Here is an 18,796-nt window from a genome sequence, read left to right as displayed (position 1 = left end):
GGGAGAGTTCATTTTTTTTGGTTGAAAATGAAATTATTCATCAATTTACATGAAATTTTACTGGATAATAGCTATATTTGGCAAAACTAATCCCTGAGGTTTATTTGTAAATGATTAGTTTAATCACTGATATTTTTAAAATGATTATATGTTTACTCACTTAGGAGCAGTAGTCAGTGAAAGTTAGGTTAAATAAATCAAGATTTTACTGAATATTTTTTTTTTCTTTTCTTCATGTATTGTCCTGAAACTTTCTACATGCTTAAGTAGGTACCACAGCTATTATCCAGTAAAGTTTCATTTAGACTGACGCATAATTTCATTTTCAACCAAAAAAATGAACTATCATCCCTTAAAGAAATGATTGCAAATCAACCACAGGAGAAATGAAAACAGAGATAGTAAGTGTAGAACACAGCTGGTGTTTGGCACCCATTTTCCTTGATGGAAGACAGAATGACTCTCTGGCAAGTGTATGTGGCTTACATCTATACACAGAAATGCAAATAAACAGGCAGCTAAATAAATATAAATAAATAAATATATAATAACTTACATAACAGCGTGGAAATATGGGTAGCCTACTAATTGCCGTATATTTTAAAAGAGTGGTTCAGTATCAATGATGGAGTGAGACAAGGTCATGTGATATCCCGGTATCAAAGTAAGGGGAATTGGAGTGAAGATTTCATGAATATCTGAGGAGCAATGTCACAAAATGAATAAAGACAGGAGTAAATTTGAAGTATTGGAGAACATACTGTATCCTGGAGAAATGATTAAAAAAAAAAAAAAAAAAAAAAAAAAAAAGAGGAAAATGTGTAATAAAAAAACTAGAAATGAAACGGGACGAAGAAGAAAAATGGTTGTTACAATTAAGACCTTGATACAGAACAGGAAACTGCAAGAGAACTGTCTGAATGAAGAAGTGATTGTGCCTATATTAAGATGTGTATCTGGAGTGGCAAGACTAAGAATAATCGAGAACATTAAATGTAAACCTGTTGAAAATGTGGCGGGTTTAATGACAACAGGACAAGAAATACTGAGCTCAATGAATGACTTTAGGCCATAAATCATTCATTAGGTAGATGAGTACATACTGTTCTCTGTATACACAGTCGAGCAAAGACTCAAACATGTCATGCTTACGCTAGGTAAATAATGCAAGATCTAATGTCACGTAGTGGGCTCAGGTGACAAATGGGCGCGGGAGAAAAGTAGTCACTTTCTGGTGAGGCAGCCTAGCAATCAGATCTCTCTTGTACTTTCTTCCGTAAAACCCTCTTGCACATCGACTCTCACATTACCTCACTTTAACTTTGGAAGAGGTGGGAATACAGAGGACAGACAGGCAGAGAAGAGTACAGCACACAGGGAGAGAAGACACAAGCCTACTACCACGGAACGAAATGAGCGTCAACGGGGAAGGAATCAAGTCTGTTATTATTATTCAACTATTAATAACGTATATACTTATCAAGCCCAATGCTCCCAACCCAGACATGTAAATTCTACAGCACAAATGTGTAACGAAGTTTAATGATCAATGGGAAAATTTTTGCGTGTTTAGATCGTGTGAATACGTAGAGTGATTGAAAAAAAAAAAAAAAAATACACACGTGTCCTGGAAGATATCATGTGTGGAAGACCAAGAACAAGATGTATGAAATGGTGGGTGAATGTACAGACGGCAAGAAATGGATGATGAAACAAAAATACTGACGATGGACAAAACTGGATGGTTCATTGATGCACGCGGATGCTTTAGTTCTTTTTATAACTTGATAACTGACGGAATGGCTCTACCCCACACGTGTTGCAAGAGCGACATTTCTACCACTGCCATGAAACCGGGAACGTTGAAGATGTGATGAATGATTGGTCGGATGTATAGCCTACTTCACATGGTGCTCTGGTAATAGAAATTTCAGCTTTTGTGTTTTCCCCCCCTCCTGCTTATAGTGCATGCCCATCCTCATTTATGTCGGCGATAAATTCTGCATTGTTATATTCATAGTAAACATTATAACTGACTGAAATCGTGCAGTTTCTTTGACATTAAGTTTTCAATCACATCACAGATGCCAGGACTTTCCCAAGCACTCACCTTAGCCCTGATGTTAGTGGCAAAGTACTCAGCAGACAGTATGTAGGGAATGGGGTGAGCTCCAATACTGAGTGCTGTCACTGCTACGAACACGCAGACCAGAGGTACCCAGCTCAGTCTGAGAACGTAACAGTGAATGATGCATATAAGGTTATCAGTCCACAGGACATCAAGTGGTTAATCTTATGTTTCAAAAAACTTGTCAACAATTTTGAAGACATACTCGTGTCATACAGATGACTGAAACATGCTATGACTTCCTTTGACAACGGTTATGGTCAATATGTTAGAATTATATAATGATATAACTTAAATGGGCAATTATGATGCGTATTATGGTTTTTCATCCCTACGTGTCAAGTGGAGTTGGCGGAGGATTAGTGCCCCTCCCTGTAAAACAATTAACTCTAAGCCCTTGGCCATCCCGTCTGGGATACATGGCGTCTGGCAATGAATGAAAAAAAAAAAAAACTTAAATGGGCAATTATGATGCGTATTATGGCTTTTCATCTTGCTAAGTGGTAAATAAATGAAATGGTATTACACAGCAAACATTACACAGCCTTCAACACTGTAAAATTCCGGTCGATGCCTAACAAACACACTCAGGACACCACACACGGAAACCAACCTCTAATGATGCTGGGACAAATACTTCGGCGGTACCGCTTTAGTCAGAGGTTAGAGGTTAGAAGGTCAGACACTGACACAAGTAATACACTATACACTGTATATATATATATATATATATATATATATATATATATATATATATATATATATAGAGATATATATATATATAGAGATAGAGAGAGAGAGAGAGAGAGAGAGAGAGAGAGAGAGAGAGAGAGAGAGAGAGATTGATATAAATATGGAGCCTCTGTGGTCCAGTGGTAAAGTTCTTCAGGCCACGTACTGCATTGGCGGGCAAAAGGGGTGCTGTGGCTGAACCAGTGTCGCATACTATAAAGTATGCTTGCACCCAGTCGACTTGCGCGGGCCGATTACACTTGGTTCACAGACTACACACACATCCAAAGCCACTTCAACACTACAATTACACTTACAAGCACTTATCCTAAATGCAATCTCTATCAAACAGCCTCAGCCACTTGGTAGAGATACATTGGCTGTATCGTCCCCACTTTGGTCGGGATAGGCCGGTCCTGCAGTGGACACCCAAACGGCTGATGAGATTATATATATATATATATATATATATATATATATATATATATATATATATATACTCGTATATATAAAAGGTACTTTCCATATACCCTACATAATAATAAGGTATCTTATGTAAATGTAAAGGGCGCGTCCACACGTGTGCTCGAACAAGTCCTAGCAACATGTAATCAACAAAGTAACGAACCGCTGCAAACATGTTGGGAACAGCAGTGTCCTGATCATGCTGGCAACATCATGATGAAGTCTCAGCAGCTTCGTATGAACACGCTTATTCCGTTGCCTCAGCTGCCAATGTTCGAAGCTGCACTGAAACATGTTTGCATACATCTGTCCAAATACTGCTGCAAACATGTTCCCGAACATGTTACCAGCCGTGCTGCCAACATATGTTAGAGGGCGCGTGTGGACGCGCCCTAACAAGGCACGGACTACTGAAGATCCTGTTACAAACTCATTTTAACCAATTCTTATGATCACACAGCGGGCGACAAGGGGCGAGTGACAAGATCCTTCACCCTGAATGCTTCGACTGAGCAGTCTACCCCAGGACCCGTATGCTGTTGATGGATAATCAGATAATGAGAAATTGACCTTATAAGCTATGATTAAAGAGCAGTACTTTCAAAGTGCAAAATATTTATATAAAGTGAACTTCCCTCCCCCCCCCCAAAAAAAAAAAAAAATCTACTTCCTGATTTTTTCCTCTTAAGTACATCGTTTGACAAAGATTATATCCAGTACACAACCAACAAAAGAAATGGAGGTGGATCCTGACACTCCCACCTGAACAGCATTTGCTGTATGCTTAAAACAGACAACTCGAAGAGGCATGCAAACGTCCAGGTTTGACAGTCATCTGTGAAACCCATGATGAGGGTAAAGCTTGTGTGGCCTCTTTATCTTGGAAACAAATACGCGCTGTAACGTGGAAAGGCTACTAATTGCATATATTGTTCACAGTTGCTCCACAAATAATCACCAGATACTGAGGATTGAAAGAACATGAGAATTTGTTTATGCAGAAAAATATCAACAAAACAGGATCTGAACTTGAGCATGCAGTAAAGTTCATCTTTCATTCACTAAGTCACCACCAATCTGATAATGAAACTCAGAATATAAAGGCAAACTGAAACAAATATGATGACTGAAAACAATGCACTCATGAATTAAAAGAGATTAACAAGTAATGAGGTGTCGAGAACTTCATCTACGAGAGAAATCAAGAAGACACTGCAGGACTGACGAATGGGAAGGTAGTAGGAGTTGACAAAGTAACATGCAGAAACTGTTATTTATTGTCACGAGAGTGCAGTGTTTATGAAAAATACACCAGATATACCTGAAACAATGGAGTTGTGTCACTGAAATGAGAAGGGACCCTACAAGAGTGAGTACTAAAGCCATCACAAAATAAATTAAGAGTTGTACTAAGTGCGTATTACAGAAGGTTACTGACTCTTAGATATATTACAGAAAAGTCACTTCCAGACTGGTATAAAATACGTGGGTTGAATATTTACAAAAAGGCAAACTGTGAAGAAAGAACATATATTTGAAAAAATAATATATACTGTATATATATGACATTTTGAACAGCGAGGGACTATGGAAGGTGCTACATTACACTATGGAGGTAGCGGAGTGTTGTAGAGGATTTACTGATGGTAGCAAAGCACGGGTCTGGGTAACTGTTTGAATGAGTAACTTAGTGCCAATGTAGCAGTGAGGAACGGTGTGATATTCCTGTGGTTAATTAGTCTTATATGTGCCACGTCAGGACGAAAAGAAGCTTTGTTCGGTCCCCAACGACCGGGGTTCTGTCTTCTTGATTGACAGATTTTTTCCTTCACTCCGTCCTTAGTTGCGATAGGGGGTCAGAATGAATGCTGTCTGACCATAACTCGGACTACAACAGTACATCAGGTGCAACAGACAAGCTGGATACAGTTAGCCAATCTGCCCATCAGGACAACCAACATGTCAGAATGGGATCAGCACAGAGTGAACTGGAACATCGAGGAAGAAAAGCATGATAGTACTAATTTCAGGTATTTCACATCATAGTTCTGAGTCACAGTACATCGCACTGTTAAGTCTGCATGCTAAAACGCGATAGAAAGAGCATTAGTTTAACCCCTGAGTAAACCAGGATCTAAGAAACCAAGCAACCTGCATTCGCCATACAAAAGGGGCAGGACAGTACAAGACTCAGGTCAAATCACACCTCGACTCAGCCCTTGGCATGAAGTTTATACCAAGGATGACGCTCTTGACTCAGACACAGCAACATATGACAATTGTTGACATATCTCACTCCAATCACCGCCAAGCATCTCACCTGCGCAAGTGAACGCTAAGCAGAACAAGAATTATGGAGGCACATTAAAAAAAAAAAAAAAAGGTAATATCATGGTCAAAAGGCATAAAACTCTGTGCTTCGATGTTTTGGCGACACAAAGAGGACTGATATGATCAGGGTGGTGAAAGAGTTACATGTAAATGAGTCTGCAAAGGTGTGGCATGCCATGAAGAACTGGGCTGCATTTCAACAGGCCTTAGCGTCCCAGAGCGGTCCAGGGGTAGTGGGGGTAGCAGCGAAACCACCAAATACCTGGAGCGCTAATTCGCTTTTACTCTAGATATCCTTCTTTCAGAATACTTAGCAGTTATGTATATTTGATCATTACTGACAACAGTATTAATGTTACATGAATATTTGTCAGCAAAATATAATTGTAAATGCATATTGCCGGAATGCTTTGGAAATATTTAAGCCGTAATGAAGAACCATAACAAATCCTGCCTTCGCCACAGCTGCTTCCTCTTGTAATTTCCTCCAATTTTGAAGACGAAATGAACCCAGCAGTGCAAGACTATAGTGGAACAAGATGACTTTGGAAGATATGATCATTGTGCAGAGGTGAGGAGGTACTTCATAAAAGTATGATTTTCGCGGCAATGAATGAAAACAAACCCAAAGTCTGTACTCTTTAGATCCGCATAGTCTTTATTTTCATTAAGTCGAAAATCAATACTTAATTGAAATGAAGAGGGTATTGTAACAAATCTTTTCATATATGACATGTTAGTATTCAAAATCCATTCACTTTCCCAAATTACACAGAATAATACCCTGGTATTTAAAGTTGTTATCCTTTACACGACTGTGATCTGAACCATTTACAGCTGTCAGATGTCGCCAGAGAGACCCACCTCACCGAATAGTTTCAACCGCGACGGAGGCCGCGACAATCCCCCCTTCTCCCCCCACACTTTCGCTCTCGAAAGCGCCGTCACGATCCGTGGCGCTCCAGCTGTTGAAACGCAGCCCTGGTCTCGTACGGCGTGACAACATGAAATGGCGAGGGGCAGACAGTGAAAGAGCAAACGGCTAACAAAATAATATAAATGGGGGGTGAAGTCTATCTATCTATCTATTGCCAGACGCCTCAATCCCGTTTGGGGTGGCCACAAACAAATCGCCTCCAAGTCGCCCTGTCCCCCGCCATTTCACTCCCCTGCTCCCAACTCACACCCCCCTCTCTCATATACCTCTCCATCTCATCCTCGGCCTCCCCCTCCCTCTTTCCCCCTCCACCTCACTCACATACACTCTCTTCGTCAGTCTTTGACCCTCCATCCTCTCCACATGGCCAAACCACCTCAGTGTGTTCCTCATAACGCTTCCTATCACATCCACATCAACACCACAACGCTCCTTTATATCCTCATTCGTCAGCCTGTCTCTCCATGTGACTCCACAGGCTCCTCTTAAATAACTCATTTCTACGGCTCTCACTCTTGACTTGTGTCCTTCCAACAACGTCCAAGCTTCACTTCCGTACGTTAGAGTTGGTATCACAATACTGTCATGTAGTAACTTTTTCACTTCCATGCCCACTTCCCTGTTTCTTATCACTGCTTTCAAAGAACCAGCAACCTTTCTGCCCTGCTGTACCCTTTCAAGCACTTCACCCTCCAAACCTCCATCCTTACTCATCACACTACCCAAGTACTTAAACGTACTCACATTTTCCAATTCCTCACCATCCAACCTCGCTGTACATTCACTGACTTCATCTCTCTCAAAGACCATCACTTTACTCTTCCCTACATTCACCTTTAGATTCCGTTTCTTACACACTCTCTCAAACTCATCCACCAAGCCTTGCAGCTCATTTTGAGAAGCTCATCGACGGAGCGTCTCTACCCCTGTCTGGTATTACGAAAATGGTCTGATAGGATAAAGCATACATGTGAATGGCATCTCTTGTGGGTTGGAAACAAGATTACAGTTGATGTGTGATCCAATGCTCGGGAGATTTTGCTGATAGTTTCTCTTACTTTGTGTTTATTTTTGTTATTTCTTGATACCACCTACCGCATTGTAAAAGTGGGAAGTTCTGTAAGGGTGATGAAAAATAATAATTATGGATCAATTATTCACATATCCGTATATTCTCAGAAAACGTGGTGGAAAAAAATAATTCTTTTCTTGTTATGTCAAAAGCAGTTTCTGAACATGGACAAATTTCTTGCCTTAGGCTTAACTGACCAAGCTCGGTAATATGACCAAGCAGATATGAAGCTGCACTTTATTCTGGCCTCTCCCATGGCAAATAATAATTCAAAATGATCAGTAAAATCCAGTAAATTTTGTTTAGTTTTTATAACGACACACGCAATTCTCAAACATACAAACCTGATATAAGTGCTGTCTTCTTGTGGGGTTGCCTCAGCCAAAAAAACAAAACCTCCGAGCAGTGTTAGTGATGATGCATTTAAGGCGTGTGAGATCAAAAGGCACAACCGACGTCCTGCTTTGTCCACTAGGTATGCAGAGATCAGTGTGCCAATGACTCGTAGCACCCCTACACACACTGCTGCTAGGTCTGGATCTAGATAAGAGCCAGCAGATCGCACGACACGAGATGTCTGGGTTATGAAAAGATAATTTCCACTGAAGTTCTGGAAGAGGAAAAGCGACATGACGACTAACAGACGCTTCATGATCTTGGCATCCAGCAGACCATGCCACCCACTGGAAGCCCCTGAGTTCATGGCTTCCAGTTTGGTGACTTCAGCTGCCACATCAGCGTAGGATCCCCTCAGCTGCCTCAGCACCTGGGCTGCCTTGGCCTTCTCACCTCGCACCACCAGATATGACGGCGACGGTGGCAAGAACAAGGTGCCTATGAAAAGGGCCAAGGGAGGCAAGGCACACACGAGAGACAGGTAGAACCAGGGCAACAGGTACCCCAGCAGCACTGTGTACAGGACACCCACCACGATGGCGAGGGCCGTCCCTGCAAGCATCCTGCCCCTCACTTCGATATCAGACACCTCCGTCACGTACATCGTCACCACCCCTGATGCTATCCCACCGGCCAGTCCTATAACAAATCTGAACCACATACCTTACATCACAGTCAGTTCAATAGCTCTTCCAATATCTTTTTTTTATGCAGTTGATAATTCTTGTGAAAACTGCAATTGACTACTGAAGAGAAAGAAGAAACAGTTAAGAATATATACTGTATATGAAGTGGGATTTGGAATAGTTGACATAAATAGCACAAACGAATAAAGTTGAGGATATTCTGATAACGAGAAGAAAATAATTTGATTATTAACAGCAAAGCACTCATAAAAACATTGCTACGAATGGTAACAATCTCACCTGGCAGTAATAAGAACGGACGGGGTAGGAGCCAAGGCCAGCATCAGCCACCCAAGAAGGAAAGGAACCACCAACCCCTGCATTCCTCTCACCCGCCCACATCGCCCCACAAGTTGTCCATACACCCATGGCCCCAGAAAATATCCCGCCGCCATCATACTTGCTGCAAAACGTTCATGCAACCTATTTAACATTTATGTATCATGCATTATTGTCCCCTGCCTCCCCATACCTCCATTTTATATTCAGCTACAGTTTTTATATGATTCATATTCTCCATCCATAAGTATGTTTGCTTGCATGCTTGTACAAGATATACGTCGCATTATTTTCGAACTATATATTTGTTAACTAGGCCTCTGCAGAGCTGATCCTGTACCAGAACAGGAGTCCTTTATTTTTTTTTTTTTTTACTCAAGTATTTATATGCAAAACTGAATTTTACAAATAACACTCATCGTGCGTTTTCTAAAAAAAAAATTACTAATATATTTTCCTCTTTTCCCTGTTTTCTGGATCTTACCTCACCCCACGTAAAGAAGAAGAAGAAGAATGATGATGGTGATGATGATGATAATATCAGAGTTACTTACTTTTCCCCTGACTCTACTGGTTATGCAAACTTCTCTGATTATTTCACTTCAGCAGTGGAAGACGGCCATCACTCCTTTATCAGATACTTCTATTTTAGCTATTTTTTATGTTCGCAGAAACCGGTAGCTCAGATTTTCATTCACTAATCAACTTGGTGAACAAGTCTACAACATTTCTGTCACTGATCAGGTACGGATTTAGAGGGGGCGGCATGGTGGGACGTATGCCCCCCCTGTTTTCGGTAGACCAATGAGTACTTTAAGAAAAAATTTGATTTACCAAAGTATATGCAGCGAATATTTTACTGCATTTGCATATGCCTATATTATTGTTGTATGATTAAAGCAAGTAAATTAAATGTGCATTTTTTATTTTTTTATTCTTTAGGTACATGAAGGGGTCATTCTACCAGGAATCAACCCCCCTCCCCTCATTTTTCCAGTGTGCTAGATATGACCCTGTTAATGACCAACAGTAACATTTATAGCACCCTGTACATGTCCCTGACCGTCTTGGAGAGAGTGCCAACTTCTAGGCTCTGTCATCACCACTTGCTTCTATTTCTGCCGATTATTCTCTCTCTCTCTCTCTCTCTCTCTGTATACATATATATATATATATATATATATATATATATATATATATATATATATATATATATACAGAGAGAGAGAGAGAGAGAGAGAGAGAGAGACCTCCATAACGACCCATTACGTAATACACTGAACTAAACTCTACCATTCAAATCACCCATCCAAACGCTTTATAGCTTCTGGGAATCCGTTCTATCGCTTCGTCCAACTTACCCCAGAACCTATCTTCTCTAACTTACCCCCGTCATCACTAGGTGCGTAAGCTACAACTTATCCCCGTCATCACTAGGTGCGTAAGCTACAACTTATCCTCGTCATCACTAGGTGCGTAAGCTACAGCCACTGCCACATTCATTCTTCCGAACTGGAGCTTGACATACATACATCTCGAGCTGACACATTTATTATCTTTTGTTTCCCTCTCCAACTTATCACTCATTAACAACGTAGTTCTTTCTTTGCATCTTCCATGCGCATTCGTACCTTACACATTTCACTCCACATCCTCTCATATTCTTTTCATACAATGCCACCACAACATTCCTGGGATTCATAAACTCATTCACTTACTCCACCCTCTTACTGTCCTCATGCACGTCTCTCTCATTCCAGACGGCCATAAGAACTTGTCCATTTGGATGGAGCCGCGGGCAGTTACGGCAGTGTGAATTTTCTCTGATTTTTGTCAGTGATTTTAAATATTTGGAGGAACTGGGGGATACTATCCTTGCAAGACCACGCCAGGTTTACATTCGAGGTTTTCCTTCTCGTAGGTAGTCTGCCAATTAAGACTAACGAGCTCCACCTACCCTGTTAGATGGTTGTTGGCTTGGAAGCTCTTATAATTCACATGAATATGTCAAAAGATGAGAAATATGTGGTGCTATTAGAAAAAAAAAAATAAGAACGTCAATTTAAACTTACAGAAAAGGTTGTCTTTACATTGTCAGATTGCCTTGACTCAGTTGATAAAACAATCCAGTGTTAGCTAGAACATGAGTTTTCTTGACCATCATGAGGTTAACGGAGACAGAATGAACACTCGCAGGCACTCAAGACTCACTCTTTTCTGAACATAATCGTTAGACGTTTCCTAGAATGTAATACCTGAGAAGATCTGATCATGAGAGGGTCTATATCCTTGCCTGTCATGTCCATTTGTGTGCTGGTGAGGACGATCTGGGTGCCCACCAGCGTAGCGTTGTTGATGGCCAAGCTGGACATCGCCGGGGAGGGCCAAGAGTAAGAGGAGCCCAAGGAGACGAGGCCCAGCACGGCAACCATCACTATAGCCAACTGGTAATAGAAAAATAAATAGGTGGTTCAAATTTCGTTGTTGGAAGGTGAAATTTGGAAGCAGCTTCTTATATTTTGAAAAAATGTTACTCACAGGAGTTGATGAGCTTAGGACACAATAGGAAAAATATATATCTCATTCTCACTGTGTTTTAAAGTCTGTTTCCCCTTCCTGAGAGTAACCTGAGAGGAATGTTTCCCACCTGCTTCAGTAACCTGACTCGTCGTTCTCCCTCTGGCTCCACGCCGCATTTTCTTGACAAGGCCTCCAACTCTGGAAGTTAGTAAAGCTGTTAATCCTTGAATCCGAGTATAATTCTAATTTTATTCTTGCTACCTTCAGATTATTGCATTTTTCTAAGAAAGGATCCCACGTAGTTAACGAGATGAAGGCTATAACTCATCCGTAATTTTAATATTCCTCTTAGCGAAGTTAAATCGTCTGAATGTAGCGAGAATAGGATGGAAATACGTCACCGGGGTGAAGCTATTACAGAACAAACCTTTTCCACTCTTCGACCAGACAAGATGACAGGAGAACAGACACGGATGACTACATAAACGACATATACTGCCTTATTATAAACGGCCCTTTGTCGTGTTCTGCATTCCTACTCGTAATAAATGCACAGTACACTATAAAAAATATGGAAATTAAAGCTCCAGTCTTGCCTATACAGATGATTTGTCAGTTTCCCCAGTTTACAGTACCAGTTGTTTGAAGAAAAGCTGAAGGATTTTGGAACACATCCTAACACTGGAAAAATATGTTACATTTTTCCCTCCGTAACTAAAACTTGCGACTATTTTTACCGAAAGAACATGAAACTTGAACGTTCCTTTCTGTCTTTACCGGAAGAACATTCAGTAGCTACTACAGGAAGTACACTGTAAGCTGATTTGTGAACTGGGGACTAGGATCTGGGCTCGAGCAGACAAATTGTGTACTTTAAATCATTCTCCCTATAACCAGACGACTTTAATTCGTTTATTGATTTCGAACTGAAGGGGTTAGATTTTGCCTTTATTAATCACTTTCATTAAGAGACCTCCTTCTTACCCTGAATGAAGTGATCTCGTGGTAGTCTGAGCAATGTTAAAAACACGTAATCGTAGAGAAAGAGATGAAATTTAAGAGTGAACAGGGCTGCTTCAGAATTTCGTTGCTGTTATAGATGCGATGGCGAAGATGGGCTTTCTAGGCTTACAGAAATATCCAACTAACAACTAAGTAGCTAGCTATTTAATTCAATTAGCCACTCACCCACTCATTCATCACCCACTCACCCTCCCATGCATTCACACATTCACTCAAGATCCACCCACCAATTTAAACTCACTCACTCACTCACCCTCCCACTCACTCACCTACTCACCCACCCATCAACTCTCTCACCTAACCACCCACCCATCAGCTCTCTCATTAACCCACTCACCTACGCACCTACCCATCGACCCTCCAATCTCTCACTCACCCATCGATCCACCAATCACTCTCTCTCCCTCTCTCTCTCTCTCTGAACACCTAATCTTATTGCTTCCCTCTCCTCTACTTCCCCCTCCCTCTCTGTCTCTCACCCCACTACATAAAATATGCACTTGTTCCATCATTATTAATACCGTTAAAGGGTACAAATAATCACCGTTTCCAACTGTGGGTATAGTTCCTCGAGTTCAACAAACAGCTTCGTGATGAGGAATAAGAGTGCACTGTTTCCCCGGCTGATGCATGAAGAACATTTTACTGGGGGGATTACAGACTGATGCAGTGTGTGTGTGTGTGTGTGTGTGTGTGTGTGTGTGTGTGTGTGTGTGTGTGTGTGTGTGTGTGTGTGTGTGTGTGTGTGTGTGTGTGTGTGTGTGTGTGTGTGTGTGTGTGTGTGTGTGTGTGTGTGTGTGTGTGTGTGTGTGCGTGTGTGTGCGCGCGCGCGCGCCAATGTCTGTCATAATCAGTTTATTTTATTTATCTGAAAATAATAAAGTAAAATGGATATTTTCAACTCTTAGCAGAAAAGATTGTAACACTGCTACACTGGTCAGGATAATTCGGAATTTTCAGCTTATAAATAATGGTTATCATTATTACCGCCTTAAAGTGTTTTGGTGGTGACTGGCAACCCGTTTGGCGCCCCACGTGTGTTTCCTTCCCAGAAGTGGCACCGTCAGTAGACATCACTCTTTACTCATGCACATGAGCTGGATAATGGACATGGAATGTGTTTTCTGCCAAATTTAACCATATCAATGTAGGCGTGTATTATTTTTTATTTTCTCTCATTTACTGGTTTGCTTACTGGCCCCTCATACATGATAAACCACAAAAAAGTTCATTATAATGATGACATTACGTCTAGTTTTGTACAGTCCACAAGACAAGCCGATTCGTGTCTCTAGTTATTTTGTAAAAGGTTAGTTTTAGTGGATTTTCTTACATGTGGGGACATCCGCGATCCACTCACTCGATAAAGTGCAGTCCTCAGCTGACGCTGCATTGAGTGACAAAATGATGACAATGTGTTATTCTTTTGCATGTGAAATAGGTGTTAATAACCTCCGTCAAGGAGGTTATGTTTTTGCCAGCGTTGGTTTGTGTGTTTGTTAGCAGGATTACTTAAAAAGTTATGAACGGATTTTGCTGTAAGTTTTTGGAGGGGTACAGTATGGTCCAAGTAACAATCCATTAGATTTTTGTGGTGATCCGGATCATTATCAAGACCCAGGAATTTTTTAAAGGATTCTCTACCCCTACGGGATAGTTGCAGTTTCAACATTTTTGTGTCTAACTCAATAAATAATGCCTACAATGCTGCACAAAAATTATAAGATAACATCTCCATGAGATCTACCACACATTCCACCTTGGCGGAGGTTTGCAATCTCTTACTGCTCTCTTTTATGTGATTTTCAGTTATCCTATGTTTCTTACTAGGTCAGTGACTCGCAAGCTATTTATGGTGTTCATAAATATTTTCCCTTTCTGATGACCCAAAGTGCTGCTATATGCAGCTTTCATTACTAATTGTTGTGAAAATCACATAATCTCACATGAAACTAGAAATCGGCCAGAGAGCACATACCTCTGTCAATGCCATTGCCATTATAAAAGATCCGGATCCGGATCTGTGGATATAAGATCCGGACCCGCCCCCAAATTTAGTCAATTCTTTCTTGGCCCCTGGCCCACCTTTGTAGAGAATATCATTGAAATTCACTGAGAACTTTTGGAGATATCATGAGAGATACTCCGGATCCGGATAAGGATCCGCCCCAGTTTAATAATTTCTTTCTTGGCCCATGGCCCACCCTTCCATAAAATTTCATCAAAATCCATTCATAACCGTTTAAGTCATCTCGGATCCAGATCCGTGGATATAGGATCAGGATCAGGGTCCCAAAATTTCATTCATTATTGGTCCACGGTGCACCTTTCCACAAAATTTCATTGAATTAATTTAGAACTTTTGATGATATTGTGCGGGATACTCCGGATCCGGATCCCCATGTGGCCCAAATTTGATCATTTATTCCTTGGCCCATGGCCCACCCGTCCACAAAATTTCATTAAAATCCATTCATAACATTTTGAGAAATCCTGCTAACAGACAGACAGACACAAACAAACAAGCAGACGCACAAACAAACCAACGCGGGGTAAAACACAACCTCTTTGGCAGAGGTAAATATTGCTTTACCACAAGTCGATAGATACCGCACGCACACATAATACTCACAATCACAAAATATAAAACATACAAAACAAAGAAGCACACACACACACACACACACACACACACACACACGCAGCTTTTTATTCAGGGGATGAACTCTTCTAGTGACGATCTTCTTCATAGTCTGGGCACGCACCTATAGTAGGACAAATCTAAACTTGCGGCTAGGGTGGGGCACGAAGCTCTGTACAGTGATGCCACGTTTTCCATACCGCGATGCCACCACCCCCCCTCTCTCTCTCTCTCTCTCTCTCTCTCCTGGGGGAGATGTGCCGCACCCTGGGGAATTTTGTTTCTTTTATGAGTGACTTTCATTTTTTTTTTTTTTTTTGTTATATCTAATAATATTTAAAATATTTATTATTGTTTGGCATATGTCGCCAGATGATCTCGCTGGTGCGACGCCATGATTTTTCATTCAATCACTCTTTCCCTCCTTCCCTCCCTTCTTCCATCCCTCAACACCTCCTCTGGCCTGCCTTCTTCCCCCCCCCCTTCTCTCTCTCTCTCTCTCTCTCTCTCTCTCTCTCTCTCATCTATGGTGTTTTAGGATACATTTTGGTTATTTTCTTTAACATTATATTGTACATATTGTAAATTTGACTTTATTTTCACACCTCCCAGGAGGTAAGGACACAAAGTTAAGTGACACGAGGAGGCTTTCGGGTTAGTCTGGGTCTGAGTGAGTGTTGCCGCTCACGAGGGTTTAATGTATTATTTTTTCTTTTACTAAGAAATTGGCATATTTTTACTTATATTCCTGCACATTATCTTATAATCACAATTGTGACATTATTACCCACCCCAGAAATACGGTAAAAGCCAATAAAAGTGACTACTTTTTTTTTTTTTTTAAGCACCACTGTAAAATATTTATGCCACGTTTCTGTATTGCCGTAAAAATATTTCATGCATAATAAGTTTACTGTTCTTTCATATATTATAATACACACGTTAACATTGTATTCATATGTGTTTATCGTATTTGTTATGCCTTTTACATGTATAACAGCCGTTTCACATCGCGGGTTTGGGAAACATAGCACCACTGTACAGAGGGTCGTGCCCCACCCTAGCCGCAAGTTTAGATTTGTCCTACCATAGTCATTATGAGTGTCCACGCTGCTCGTTGTTTTTGCCTCGATCTTCACCACACACACAAAAAAATCAATGTTTTCGGAAGCATGGGAGGCTTTCTAAACGGTACTTCAGTATTTCATTTTTCTGAGATCTACGGTTCCCCTTCAATTCTGAGCATTGAAAAGATATGGTTTTTCTTTTCCTGGTCATGTGGAGAGGATGGGACCGAGAGACTTTGGAGGGTATACAGTATGTGAGTCAGGTGGAGAGAGGAAAAGTTGGAGGAGACAGAGAATGTGATGAAGGGATGAAACGGAGAGCCAGATGGTCGAGGACCAGGTGACTTGAAGGTGATTCGTTCGCAGGCACCCCTTACGGGAGTAAGGCGTTTGTCGATTGACAGCTTTCCGGTAGTAAAATTATGACCCAGTTAAACTAATATTCTCTCTCTCTCTCTCTCTCTCTCTCTCTCTCTCTCTCTCTCTCTATACAATGTGTGTGTGTGTGTGTGTGTGTGTGTGTGTGTGTGTGTGTGTGTGTGTGTATGTGTGTGTGTAATCTACTCAAGACCATCCCGCAACCGTAATGGACATTCGTGGGATCCTAATCTGGATCACGAACCTGGCTTTGGGAACAACTACGGTAGACGATTTCTTCCATGCTCTCTCTCTCTCTCTCTCTCTCTCTCTCTCTCTCTCTCTCTCTCTCTTTAACAGTTAAATTTAACACCATTGGTTTTCAGCATTATACAGTATAAGGTAACACTTATACATCATCAGTGTCACAGCACTCTCTTACATGCTCATATGCTGTTATTTACACTAATTTACCTGAGTCAGGTATGCAGTCAAAGTGAGGCTGAAGGATGTCGAGAGCTATTCTCTTCTTACTTTAACTTGGCCGAAAATTACCATCTCTCCATCTTAAATGCTGAATTGTAGCAACAGATTAGCACGAATACAATGGTAGTCATGAAGATGTGCTATGAAAAGGATATAGAGTTGTTGTTTTTTCTGTCACTGACGTATGAGATGTAAGCCGCTATAGGAGGAATGTTCGTGGCAAGTTAAGGTGAAAATAGTATAGTGGTGGTGGAAAAATGTCGAGGGATGGGTTGACTATTTCAGCCGTTGTCCTGGGTGCCATCAAATCTGGTTACGATCCGGGAAGACAAGGACTATGAGATTCGATTTTAAGAACAATCAGTCTAAGGTCAAGGTCACGGGGAAAGTTCAAAGGCCAAAATTACTGAACAAAATCAACTCAAAAGAGTTTTGATTAGATCTGAACCAAATTGGGTGGAATTGTTACGGGTTGGGCAAGAAAAAGGATTAATTTTGAGAACGATCAGTCCGATGTCAAGGTCACAAGGCAAGGTCAAAGTTCGATCCGTGCGTCTGTGTCTGAACAAAACAAATAACTCAGTTTTGATCTGTTTTGATCACATGATAACGTGAATTTAAACAGTTTCCATACAATGTACACTAAGCTTTGTGAAAAGGGTTCAGGTTAAAACCAGGAAAAAGAAATTAGATTTTGAAACCAATCATTCATAGACATGGTCACAGAGAAAGATTGGAGAAAAAGATCACCAGGCAAAATCAATTCAGTTATGATCTAATATGAACTGTAGTTGGTGGAAGTGTTCAGGGTTAGGCAAGAATGAAGTAATTCGATTCTAAGAGTAATTTATCGAAGGTCAAAGTCACAGGACACAGACAAATACTCGGCCCCAAAGGCATGGTCAGAGAGGACATTTTCGAGCAATTCTTGCTTCCACAATAACTGCTTTGTTCGACATACAAACATTAGGAATGTGGGAGGGGGGGGGGGGATTTATTTCGGAAAGACTTGCAGAGAGTTGTGTCCGTCTGAACAAGAATGACTTGTAAAACTTGGGGTCAAATGCTTATTAAAGTTATATGTGATTACACAGGCTGTAGTGTTCACTTTTAACCTTATACACTGTTTACTGTTTTAATATAAATACGGATAGCATACTCGAGTAATTTTAAAAGCAAATGTGCACCATACGTAGGATGCTGGTCGCACCACCTTTTGCGTTCAAGAAGCTCGCCGTGCCGCTCCCCAACACTCAAGGACAGTCGACCATCATACTTCCGCACGTTCTTGTCATGTTTGGCCATAATTACGAGCAAGTAAGCGAGCTAAGTTTACTGTCGTGAACGGGCGGAAAATTACAATGAGCGGCCTGACCCGACCGTCACGCGTTTTAGAAGCTAATAACTACTAATCAGAGCCAGAAGTGTTTTTTTTTTTTTTCCACTAGAAGCTAGGTCGATCATTTCAATTTTGTATTTGATGATTAACAAAACCATTATCGCACCACAGCATTACGCAGTTTGCAATAATGAAAAGTTTTTTTTTTTTTTTTTTTTTTTTTTCAGCTGCTGTTCACATTGCAATCCTCGCTGGCCCAAAAATCATTTTCATAACTTTTTTGCGAAGCGTTTTTTGGCGCGTAAAATTTCTTATTAAACCTGTCAAGACACTTAGC

At 40.9% G+C, this 18,796-nt stretch overlaps 1 protein-coding gene across 1 annotated transcript in view; it reads right to left on the bottom strand.

Moving 5' to 3' along the window:
- Positions 1-18,425, bottom strand: part of LOC145412557 (solute carrier family 2, facilitated glucose transporter member 8-like) — a 19,314-nt gene extending 889 nt beyond the window's left edge. The window contains exons 1-6 of the mRNA XM_080282462.1: positions 18,308-18,425; positions 11,674-11,744; positions 11,320-11,470; positions 8,988-9,150; positions 8,010-8,711; positions 2,111-2,228 (exon numbers count right to left, since the gene is read on the bottom strand). Coding sequence (XP_080138588.1) covers positions 2,111-2,228; positions 8,010-8,711; positions 8,988-9,150; positions 11,320-11,470; positions 11,674-11,744; positions 18,308-18,425 — 1,323 coding nt within the window. The remainder of the gene's footprint in view (positions 1-2,110; positions 2,229-8,009; positions 8,712-8,987; positions 9,151-11,319; positions 11,471-11,673; positions 11,745-18,307) is intronic.
- Between the last annotated feature and the right edge of the window lie 371 nt (positions 18,426-18,796).

Source organism: Coenobita brevimanus, chromosome 93, assembly GCF_032717465.1.
Source record: "Coenobita brevimanus isolate Jiangsu-jjx chromosome 93, ASM3271746v2, whole genome shotgun sequence".
Taxonomy (NCBI): Eukaryota; Metazoa; Arthropoda; class Malacostraca; order Decapoda; family Coenobitidae; genus Coenobita; species Coenobita brevimanus.
This window is presented reverse-complemented; position numbering and strand designations above follow the sequence as displayed.